This window comes from Phasianus colchicus, chromosome 2, assembly GCF_987193195.1.
Source record: "Phasianus colchicus chromosome 2, bPhaCol1.hap1.1, whole genome shotgun sequence".
Classification (NCBI taxonomy): Eukaryota; Metazoa; Chordata; class Aves; order Galliformes; family Phasianidae; genus Phasianus; species Phasianus colchicus.
In genome coordinates, this window is record NC_143437.1 from 95,925,793 (window position 1) to 95,937,885 (window position 12,093).

Sequence of the window (12,093 nt, forward strand, 5' to 3'; positions counted from 1 at the left end):
GCTGTCTTTCTTTTTCTGACTGTAAGTCGTCAGTTTTTTCCCCTGTCAAAATACTACAGTACAGATCATTCATTCAGAACCATTATTTTTTATTTTATTAATTTATTTATCTGAATTTATGTAAGTTATGTTAGTTTTCATTTGAAGTGAAGATTTTTTTTCATCTTGGATTATGTGTTCACTTTTGAATTACTTGCCTTCTCAAGACCTCGTAAAATCTTTATTTAAAAGTTTTTATTGATAGGTAAATGGCAAACACAGTACTTTTTAAGAATATCCACTAAATGTTTAACTACTGGCTTTTTAAAGGCCCGAGTTCTTTGTCTTTGTAATTTGTGTCAGAGTAAAACACTGTATTGTATTGTGAGTAACAGACACGTTTTATGAAGTCTGAAGAGACTTCAAAATTAAGAAGATTAGTTTAAATGATGCTCATGAATTAAAAAACATAAATACAGAAAAATTGTGGAATTGTTTTTATTTAACTTAAACAGTAAAATCAGGCAATGTTAGAAATAGTGGTCTCATTTTGCAGTTGTTGGATGTGATATTTACATGAGCAGGAATTCTGCTGGTTTCTTGCTGGCTTGGGTTGTAATGTCTCCAGAGTAAGTTTAATTAACTCAAGTTACTACATCTTTGGTTACTGGTTGTACTCATAAGTGTCTTCATAAAGCAGTGCTAGGAAAATAATATATATGATATGCTCTGTTGGCCAAGAAGGCCAATGGCATCCTGGCTTGTATCAGAAATAGTGTTGCCAGCAGGAGCAGGGAGGTGATTGTAACCCTGTACTCAGCTCAGGCGAGGTCACACCTCGAGTATTGTGTTCAGTTTTGAGCCCCTCACAACCAGAAAGACATTGAGGCCCTAGAGTGTGTCCAGAGAAGGACAGCAAAGCTGTGAGGGGTCTGGATGGGGAGCGGCTGAGGGAGGTGGGATTGTTCAGTATGGAGAAGAGGAAGCTCAGGGGAGACCTTATTGCTCTCTACAACTGCCTGAAAGGAGGTTGTGGTGAGATGGGGGTTGGCCTCTTCTCCCAGGTAACTGTGATAGGGTGAGAGGTGATGGCTTCCTTCCCTGCGCCAGGGGGGGCTTTGGTTGCATATTAGGAAAGTTTCTCCAGAAGAGTGGTTAGACACTGGAATGTGCTGCCTGGGGAGGTGGTGGAGTCACCATCCCAGGAGGTGCTCAGGAAATGTGTAGATGCGGTCCTAAAGAACATGGTTTAGTGGGCAATGTTGGTTGTAGGTGGACAGTTGGGTTTGATGATCTTAGAGATTTTTCTCACCCTTCATGATTCTATGAAGATTACTTACTGAAACTTTTTGTAATTTGTGAATTGAAGCAACGTACATTCTATATTAAAATGCATTAAATGTATTTTCATATAATTTTTTGTCTCATAGATTCAGAATATGAACAACATAATCACTTTTCCGTTGGACAGTTTGCTGAAGGGAGATCTGAAAGGAGTAAAAGGGGTATGTTTATATTCTTATTTATATATGAAATTATTGGTGGTACAGTAGATACATTTAGCTAATGCAGTATTTTTATCTTATTTGATATAAAACTTATTAGCTTAATAAACAAGATGATTATTTTTTATTATGAACTGAGTCATCCCTTCTGTTTATGGTTGCACATACAGCATGCTGTTGACTACATATAGAAAACATTTGGAAGCTTTAAAAACAGTTCTGAGATATAGAAAATAAGCAGAGAAGGAGGTGTAAGAATTATTAATTTATAGATACTCTCCTTAAAAATGAAGAATTTTTGTTAATATATATGTTTAGCTCTCTAAATGTACCTTTTTAAGAAAAGCACTGAATGAACGTACTGTTTTTCCGAAGAAAGGCTAAATTTACTTGTGCCTACTACACTGAATATATTTCCTATTTAAAATAATAACTTAGAACTCTGATGATATGTTTATAATAAATTTCAAAGCCTATAGCCAACAAATGAATTTGGCTTACACTTCATTTACTGCTGAGCAAACAGGAAGCAACTGGCAGCTATTATTCTAGGACGTTGAAGGAAGAAGAAGATGTACACAGACTAAAAATGGTCTCTGTATGTTACTGATGGATGAAATGATTATTTATACACTTACTTATGACCTTAATGTTGCTTGCTTAGTGTGTTTTGCTCCTCTTTTTCTTCTGTTTCTTATTGTCAGAAAATGTGCACTTAATACAGTGTTGCTCCATGTTCCTGCCTTGAGAAAACAATCAAATGCTACTTTCATATTATAATTGTTAAAAATCCAACTCACATGGACTCCTAGAGATGCTTTTAGTAATGTGAATGTATTAGTCTTATGTACCAGACTGCTTTTACATGGTTCTTATGCGAGCTTTGCAAGAACAAGCAGAATTCTTTGTTTCATTAGGCACTGCAAGTGGCATAGATTCATAGTTAGATCTGTAGTATTTTTCATGTAAATAAGTAACTGCGTTATTATTTCTTTTTGGTCTTGACAGGACCTGAAAAAGCCCTTTGATAAAGCTTGGAAGGACTATGAAACTAAAGTGTACGTATATTTTAATCTTCTATATAAAGGTATAATTGAAATCTAAGAAAGTTATTTAGTAACACAGTTCCAGGCAGAATTCCTAGCTGGGAAGATTTTTATCTGAGTGGAAATGTAAATATAGGCAGAATTATTTGAAATTCTGCAATTCTGTAATATACAGCTTATTTCATGTGTAAATATTTTCCTTTTTTTTTTTAATGCTATGATAGTATCTCTGATAGACTTGTTTGCTTGATGAAGTTCTAAGTAATCAGTGTAATTTCCCACTTCAGTTGGGAATGTTTTATTTCAATTGAAATATATAATTTTTACATTTTTCAATAGTTTCCAGTAAAACTACAAAAAGTATAGTAACATAATTATACTACTTGATGCAATTTTAAGGATTTGTTGTTATTTTTTTTCTTCCCTTCATGGACTAATTCACTGTAATTAGCAAGTTTCTTTAGTTAAAAGAGCACAGAAAAAATGTCTGTGTGTATTCATAGAATCACACAACCACAGAATTGTAGGGGCTGGAAGGAACCTCTAGAGATCATGGAGTCCAACCCCCCTGCAAAGCAGGCCCCTTACAGCAGGCTGCACAGGTAGGCGTCCACACGGGTCTTGAATATCTCCAGAGAAGGAGACTCCACAACCTCCCTGGGCAGCCTGTTCCAGTGCTCCGTCACCCTTACTGTGAGGAAAAGCTCAGTTGTCTTTAAAAAAAAAATCAAGTATATGCAAGCCAAGATTTAATTCAGAATTTTATAACTTGAAACACTTCTAATGTCTCTGTAATGTCTTTGGCTCTAGCACATTTCATGAGACTGTGCCCAGTGCTGAGGTCTCTAGGAAGACCTTGGTGAGCCTTCAACAACAAAATGCTAAGGATGGTGTGGAGATAAGCTTGTTCACTGTTATGGCTCCAAAATACTGTGATTAATGATCAGTCCAGTAGCACAGACCTTCACAATATTTAATTACTGCAGTTCATTTAAATATTTAAATGTTTAAATGTTTTCTACATTTCATGCCAAGGTTGGATGCTCTTAGCAGGTGTACTGTGTACTAAAAGTTAATGGATACCTATATTGTTCTTGTCATTGATATTGTGTCTAGCACAATTTATTATAAGCCACTTTCTTTAAGATGTATGATAACGTGTTTAAATAACCATTATATCCATTTTAATAACATAATTTTATATCTGGTTAAACGAATCAAACAAGTCAACAAAGCTTAATTCCTCAGATCAAGCAGAATTAATTTTGTTACCTGTCATGACCCAATCAGATCAGGGTCATTGAGATTTTGAAAGTCCCTTGATCTACATTAAGATGAAATGACATCAAACAATCAGTTAAATGTTTATTTGTATCCTGCTACAATACTTAGCATAAAATTCTGGGTATATATAAATATTTATATATCTCTACCTCATTGGTGATAAGCTGATGATGTGCTTTGTGTTACATTCTAATCTAGCATGAAAAGAGAGGTTGGATAGATGGGTAGGGAAAATCCGCATCACCACTCTTGGTTCCAGTGTAGTCTCTGGTCTGGTAATATTAGGGTGGCAGGTGCACACTTGGTTATTGAGTCACAGTTCTTTTTAGTAATTGCAAAAAGGAGATACTTCGCAGATGTGCCTGTTGTTTGCATGTGAGGTGGGAGTGGGTGGGATTCAGCATTTGAGCATGTGTGCGTGGGGAAGGGGTAGTATCAACTCTTTCTTTTCCAGTTGAGTCAGGGTTTGTGGAGACACCATCCCTTATCACATCAGTCAGGTAGGTGTCTCTTGCAGCTGGGAAACTTGCCCTGATTTCCACAGGGATGTAGGGCCATCCATCCTCTGTTGTATTCTGCACCCTCATAGAATCATAGAGTGGTTTGGTTTGGAAGGGACTTTAAGATCATGTAGCTCCTCCTGCTGTAGGCAGGCACACCTCCCACTAGAGTGTGTTGCTCACAGCCCCACCCAGCCTGGCCTTCAGAGCCTCAGGGAGGGGTCATCCACAACCTCATTGGACTACCTGTTCCAGTGTCTTACCACCCTCACAGTATACAATTTCTTCCTGATATCTAATCTAAATCTCCCTTCTTCCAGTTTAAAGCCGTTTCCCCTCATCCGGTTTCTACGTGCCCTTATATAAAGTCCATTCCTAGCTTTCCTTTAGGGCCCCTTCTGGTACTGGAAGGCTGCTATGAGGTCCCCCAAAGATTACTCTTCTCCAGGCTGAAGAGCCCTGGCTTTCTCAGCCTGTTTCCTTAGGGAGGTGCTTCAGCCCGCTAATCATCTTTGTGGCCCTCCTCTGGACTCCCCTCTAACAGCTTTATTTCCTTTCTATGTTGGGGGCTCCAGAACTGGACGCAGGTCTCCTGCAAGTGCTTCTGTTTCCCTGCTCCAATTGCAAACTTAAGCACACGATTTCCCTTAAATCTTTGCTGTCAAGCAGTGCTCCAGCGGTTGGGACATTGAAACAGTTGCCCTGTGTCAGGAATGGGTATGCTTCCTGGTTTGACCGAGACAGTTGTGTCAGTGCAGCTGGTAGTCCCTGAAGCAGAATTTCATGGTGAGTTTTATTTCTTATTCCAATATTACTTGGGTTGTGACAGTTGGTTGAGTTTTCTTAGCTATCCAGCTAGTGTCTTTGGTCTTCTGAGGTCATTAGCTTCACATGTATCAGATGATTTCTGGTGATACAGCTCTAGAAATATCACAGTATTTTAACACAGATAACTTTCAGCAGATCCCTGGCTGCCTAGATTGACTGAGAATCTAGCACCATTTTTTAATTTATTTTCCAATTGCACAATGTTGTAATGGTTCTCTGGTGCCTACTGAGTTGACCCATCTGAATTCATGTGCAAGCAGGCTTCAAAAGTGATTTCTGTAGGCTGTTTAAGTCACAAAAGCAACAAGCTTAGCAAGTTAGCTAAACGTCGTTATTTCTTTTGAGAATAATAATGAAAATGATCTAATTACTGCTTTCCAGGCTTGATTTTTGAGCAGGACCTTAGTTGTGTTGTATTTTTGAAACTGCCTAGCTACAGCAGGATATTCGTTATAAGACATTCTGAAACATTAAGATAAACCCCCAGTCTGAATCTTTGGAACTTGTAACTGTGCCAAGACTATGATGGCTCCAGTGCTCAGTGTTTTTTTTTAATACCAGCAAACAATCCTGTTTGGTGCCATGCCAGTTTTCAGCTATTGAAGTAATTAAGATTTCTAACCATCGCCCTTGGCAGTAGTTTGTCTCTGAGGATGGGCCATAAAGAACAGCCCTGTAATTTAGCCTGATATTATCTACCTGTGCCTGATTACTGGATCTGAAAGCTCGTTTAATTATGTAGAACTCATTCATAGTGACATCCCACAAAGCTTGTGTGCAGAATTTAAAATAAATACGATTGCAGGCTGCTGAGGCATATATCAAGAACGCTGTTCCTAGTGGAATAGAATATTCACCAGGATGAGCACGTTAGAGTGATGTAAGGGTTTGTACTTTGATCCTCAGCTTGGTCCTAGTAGCGAGTGGTTTGTTTCAGAGTCACTTATACTAAAAATATTTTCCTTTTTTTAAAGAAAAACAAACAAACAAGCAACTTGAGTACTTGAGAAATAAAAATGCCCATGGGAAATGCATTTGAGTCTCATTTGAGTTTAAGGATAGTAGATGCAGGAAAAGTTGTGTGCATTGTTACATTTAGCATGTGAAGATGTGATGTTAGCCTTGTATTTATTTTCTGTCTGTGGGATTGAATTCCAATGTATGAAATCACAAGATTTAATTATTTTTTTTTCCCTTTGAGTGTGACTGGCTTTTAAAAACTCTGCTTTCTGACTTTGCTTTTAATTAAGACACTTCGTTTTTCATTCTGAACAGGTTCCTTTTTCCAGTGTAAGGAGGTAGTTCTTGGAGATGCTTCTTTCCAAGTTACCTTCATAGTTTTTGCAAAATTCCTTAAGGAATAAAACACGTCTCCTTAATACTGCTTATTTTTAAACCACTTATGCTGCACTTTATTTAACATATTAAAAGAAAAAAAAAAAAAAAGTTGAAGGTACCGTATGTTCATTAGGAAGTTTTTTCAGATCCATTACCATTTTCTGTGATATTTCCGGGTGGCTGGCTGGTATGGTTGCCATGTTTTTAACTGCTAGCTTTTTAAGCAGTTACATAAAAGCTCCACATCAGTAGTCTAGAGTTTAAAGCTGTTTGTCTAGCCTGTTGGACTCCTTCACTTTGATCAACACCAAAGGATCATCTGCTTGAGGCTTGGATAGAGAGCCTGGGAATACCATGTACAGGCAAATTCTTCAAAGCTCTTTTTTGTGATTTTTTTTTTTTTATGGTGGTTGTTTTATGACTTAAGCTTTTAGTGGCTTAAGTTTGTCCATCAGGAAATACTATTGTTTCACTGCAATCTGCATTACTTCGACCAAGTGAGTTACCATCTAAATTCAGAATAGAACTTTCCTGACCTCTCTCCAGGAGGCCTGTGGGATTTATCAGACCATCTTGTGTGGAAGACTGGTTTCCAGATAAGCTGAAATGCTCCCAGCTGTCACTGTTTAGCTTGGCCTTAACAAATACTGGAATTTTAATGGTGTGATTTTCAAGCTGGGGTGAGAACACTGATTTAAGCCTGAATTTGTTGAGACCAGATTTGTCATCTACTGAATTTTGGACATATGAAAACACTGAGGTTTTTCTGAGTTGCTGGGGTTGCAATTATATGAGCCTCAGAGGTTTCTAGAGAAAATAACTGTTTTGATTCTGTGGCCGTCTCAAATGGATCTGAACTTCTCTGTATCTGTGTGTTTTGGTCATCTGTAGCGTTGGGTACATGCAGAATTGTCTCTGCTAACCTCAATCTGCAGTACTGACAGAGGTTTCCTTGGTGTTCTTCAATGTGTTACCTTAAATGATGCCTTGTTTGAACTGTTTCTAGGAATATCCTTAGCTGACATTGAGGAATAATTCATCTTTCCTCACCATCCATCATTAGCATGCTTCATTTGTAACACTGCAGATCTTTAAATGTTTTTAAAGCTTTAAGCTAGCTAAAAGATCTGAGTTAATCTCTGTTCAGCCTCTAAGAGCTGGACATGCTGCCTGCTGCTCTGGGACTGCAGTGTGATGAACGTGTCTGCTTCTCTGACTGGAATTGGTGCAGACTGGGCTCTGCTTGTTACGAGGCAGTTGCTTTCCCCCATGTACCTAAACACTAATGGCAGACACACTGAGGGAGCATATGGGCAGAGAGTACATGTCGTAAAACTGCTCATATTTCCAGCAGACAGACTATATTCACCAAGGCAGTGAGCCAGATTTCACCCACATTGTTTAGTTTGATCAGTCCTCTTGTGGTAGATTTTGAGGCAGATATTGTATCACTTCTATACAGGAGTCAGAACGATAAACTTCCTGAAGCACATTATTTACTCCCTTTTTAGCTGTGTAGTACTGTCAGTATGAAATCTGTTACGCACACTTGAGTGAATAAAACAAGTTATTTGAATGTGTTTAGGGGATTATAAGATCAAGGCAGTAGTCTGAGGTGTGTTACATCACTGTGCAGAAATGCAGGCGCTCACATGTAGATATCATTAATGAATGGTTTTTGAGCCAAGTCAATAGGAGAATGAACAAGTTCTTACTGTAGTCTTGTGTAAAAATGTCAGAGTAGCTATATCATTAAATGATATTTCTATCATTTAAAACTCATTTTACTCATTTTTAAACAATATTTTAAAATAATATCTGAAAATTTTGCAGCCTTTTCTTAGATTAGATTTCTCACATGACTCAGTAGACCATGGATATTCATCAATTGTCAGTGCTTCTTTCGTTTTTCTTTTAAAGGATGTACATAAAGCACCTTCCACGTGCAGTTGCCACTGTTCTGCACCTATATACTTAGCCTGGCTTACTGCTGTACAGGTACAGGAAGGATAGGAAGAAAGACATAGATCCTACCAGCTTGCTGCTGCTGCCTCTGCTCAGGCCACTCCAGTTTTTTACCCTTGTTCCCTTGCTGAAAGTAAATACCTGCCTTAGGTATGCTAAAGAGCAATAGGTCTTGTCCTTCTTCAATAATAACAATAATAAAGCCCACTTTGTTTATATCATAATGTGGAGTAGAATTGAAGTGGAAGTTTCTACTGAAAAACAGTCATTTCTCTAATTGGAGCTTTACAAATAGTCATGCAGTGATATTTGAACGGATGAGGCCATTTATTTTGCATCTGACCTACTTTTTTGTTAAAATCCTTCATCCTGTATTTCAGCTGTACTTGTCTATTACATGTCTGAGCTCATTGTCTGTTAGTCATGTGCAGCTGTCTTGCAAACGGTCTGAAGGATGCTCAGATTTAAATCTTAGTCTATATAGTCATATATAGCAAAAACTATATATGCGGTATGTACTGTGTGAGCTTCAAGAACAGCAGTTGTACAAAATGCTTGCCTTTTATTGGTCCTAGAAGATTTTCCTAGAACTTACTGTATTTTCTTATTTTGCTTACTTGATCTGCCTGGAAAACTGGAATGTGCCTCAATATTTGGAAATCCCACATTGATATGTTGTAAAGCTGTTTTTTCCAGAAGGATTTAGTTAACATGGCAGTGCAGGAACATCTGATGCTGCCAGACCCTGACTTGACCTTTGAGATATGATAGGAAACACAACTAAACCTTGCACCCAGAAGATTTGCATGCAACGCTGCGTTGCTGGTTCCTTTGTTTGTCCAGAAACCAAGTGTCTTGTAGCACCGGTCAGAAAGGAGGCGGTGTGTTGCTGTAGCAGAACAATAGGGTTAAATTCTGAATTATAAAGCTGAAAAGGTCATTGGAGATGGAAAGCATAAATAATAAGGAAATGCAAACACAAATAAATGTACCTCTGGTACTTGTTTTTGTTGTTTTAAAGCATCATGAAAGTTGTTGAAACCACAGTGCCCCTTCCTCCAAAGCTCTGCCTTCTAGCAGGTGCCTGACCTCTGAGTTTGTTTCCAGATCCAGCTTCCCATTTCCAAGTTTTCCCAAACTTCTAGCTGCTACAGAAATGCAAATAAAGCTCCAGCAAGTGGCCTCAAGGATGCCTTGTTTCTCCAAATTAGTTGGTAGATGTTGGTGTTTGATTTAGCTACCTTATGCTTGTAAGAATATGCTTATCTTTTAAAAAGTAGGCAGATTCTTCCAGCCAAGTCTAACCTATTGTTTAAAAGGAATTCAGTTTCTGAACACGGTGTATACTGTAATACTGTGCTTATTGGTTGACTCTTTAGCAGTTGGTTATGTTTTGATTTGATTGGCATTTATCAACACCTTATGATATGTTAATACACTCCTAATATTAGGAGTGGTTATGTCACCCTTTGTTCAAGGGTATAACTTATATAAACAACAAAACTACTGGTAATTGATGGTTATTGAATTTGGATCACATTTCATTGAATTCATTGGCCTCATGAGTTGTTAAGTGTAGAAACTAAGAGAACTTAAACTATCCTGAATCATTTCTCTGAGGTTTGATTTTTTTTAGAACTATCATGGCATGTATGACTTTGAACATGGTGTGCTGAAAAGGAGCTGCATATTTACCATTCTCTGTGACTCTTATTGTAGTGGTGTTGTTCTTGTTCACAGTTGGTGTCCGGTTAATTCTTTTGTTTGGTTTCCATTTTCTGTGCTTACACAATGGCAGATTTGGCAGTAGGTCGGTAAGAGTATAGACTTTTTGGATGAAAACAGAACACTCTGGAATCACGTTTTTCCTCAGGCAAATGAAGACTTTCAGGATATTTATTTCAAAGGAGAGGAGCTTTCCTCAGAACATCTCTTTCCTGTAGAACTTGATGTGCTGAGAAGGAGTGCAGTGTTGGCTGGATGTGCTGACTGCTGTAATACTACAGGGGATTGGCTCCACTGCGCCTGCCAGTAGTGAGGGTGAAATGGGGCTTTTTGGATTGCCATTCAGTATGTTTCCCTCTGGGAATGTTATGGGATGAGATTAATAGGATTAATTCTACTTTTCCGTTGCTGCTTGAGGCATAAGAAGAGATAATTTCTCATTCTTGAGAAAGGCTGAATATATTGTTGTGTAAGAATATAGTGGGCAATGTTAACATCAGGTTAAGAGAGCACTTGAGACGCATCATCTCTTCAGAGAGAGAACTGAGAGACACTTGACTGCCCAAGAGGAGGTGTGACTGTTTGTGTTGTTTGTACCTCTTGTCTGCTTCCTGAATTCCTGTATAAGGCTTCCTCCTGTCCAAAAGCAGTATAGCATTTCCTCAGGAAGCCCTTTTCAGAATTTTCTGCCTCAAAGCTGTGCGCATGGCTGACTGAAAGTCTTTCTTCATAAAGCAAGCACGCATCTATTTTCTTTTATTAGCATCATTTTCCATATTAGGCTGGTTATCTGGGTAATACAGTCATTCACTGATTTTAGCAATACCACGAAGAATAATGAAGGCACAAATGCACGTAGGGGAGTTCTCCCACATGACGAGCATCAGCTCTTCGTTTACATTCTCCAGGAGAGCCTTTTTTATTCCGAGCTCTTGGAAAACGTCCGTGGAAACTTTTAGGGAATAAGGACAGCTGGTTTGGCAGACTTTGAAGTCTGCAGCACAGCCGGCTGGCCGGCATTCCCAGTGCCAGCTGGCTCAGTAGGAAGCAGAGATGGCAAATGTGATTTTGGCTTAGGAAACCCTGTATATATAGAAGATGACTTGATGACAGGCAAGACTCAATAAATCTGGTGACATAATTGAGCTCTATTAACCAGTGTTTGGTCTGCTGGGATTAAGCATGAATTTTAATTGAAACTGTAGGATTATTTAGTTGCTGATTTTTTTCTCCAGTACAAGAAGTTAATATCTTTCTCTAAATTATTATCTTCCTTTAGAGTATGTCAGGAAATTATTTTAACAGATGATTGAATTAGGTTTCAGCTACTGCTTGTCACTGCTGATCTTTAGTCATTGTCAAATTTCAAATGAATGGCATCTGGAAGTAAGTCTATGCAAAGCTGCAAGACTGGCTCTGCATCTGTCAGTAGACTTTGTGAATAATCAGATTTCCTGAGAGGCTTTCAATTTCTCACTTCACTGACTGATTCTTCGCCTTATAGTACAAAAATAGAGAAGGAGAAAAAAGAGCATGCTAAGCTGCATGGGATGATCCGTACAGAAATAAGTGGTGCTGAAATTGCAGAGGAGATGGAGAAAGAAAGAAGGTTCTTCCAGTTACAGATGTGTGAGGTAAGATTCAACATGAAATTCATCTTGCTCTACCAAAACGATTTTTAGGAACACTTTGAAAAATGTGAGTATTTCAGAGAAAATGTGTTAACAGTAATAAGACAGTAGTGGACTTAGTTTGCCGATGTACATTCTTCTATCCTGATATGCTAACTTTGCAGCAAACTTTTTAGTTTCACGTATAAGTAAATTTTAGAATAAGCAAGGCAAAGCTCAGTGAAAGACTAAGAAATGATGATAGGTATACTTCTACACTCCTCCTTTACTCTAAGTTATTTTAAGCCCTAGA

The 12,093-nt window shown here is 38.2% G+C and overlaps 1 protein-coding gene across 3 annotated transcripts in view; it reads left to right on the forward strand.

Annotated features, from left to right (window-relative positions):
- The window catches only part of ASAP2 (ArfGAP with SH3 domain, ankyrin repeat and PH domain 2), an 88,180-nt gene that overhangs the window by 37,717 nt on the left and 38,370 nt on the right, over window positions 1–12,093 (forward strand). For all 3 annotated transcript variants that reach the window (XM_031611272.2, XM_031611270.2, XM_031611271.2), the window contains exons 4-6: window positions 1,410–1,484; window positions 2,493–2,542; window positions 11,675–11,804. In XM_031611272.2, coding sequence (XP_031467132.1) covers window positions 1,410–1,484; window positions 2,493–2,542; window positions 11,675–11,804 — 255 coding nt within the window. The remainder of the gene's footprint in view (window positions 1–1,409; window positions 1,485–2,492; window positions 2,543–11,674; window positions 11,805–12,093) is intronic.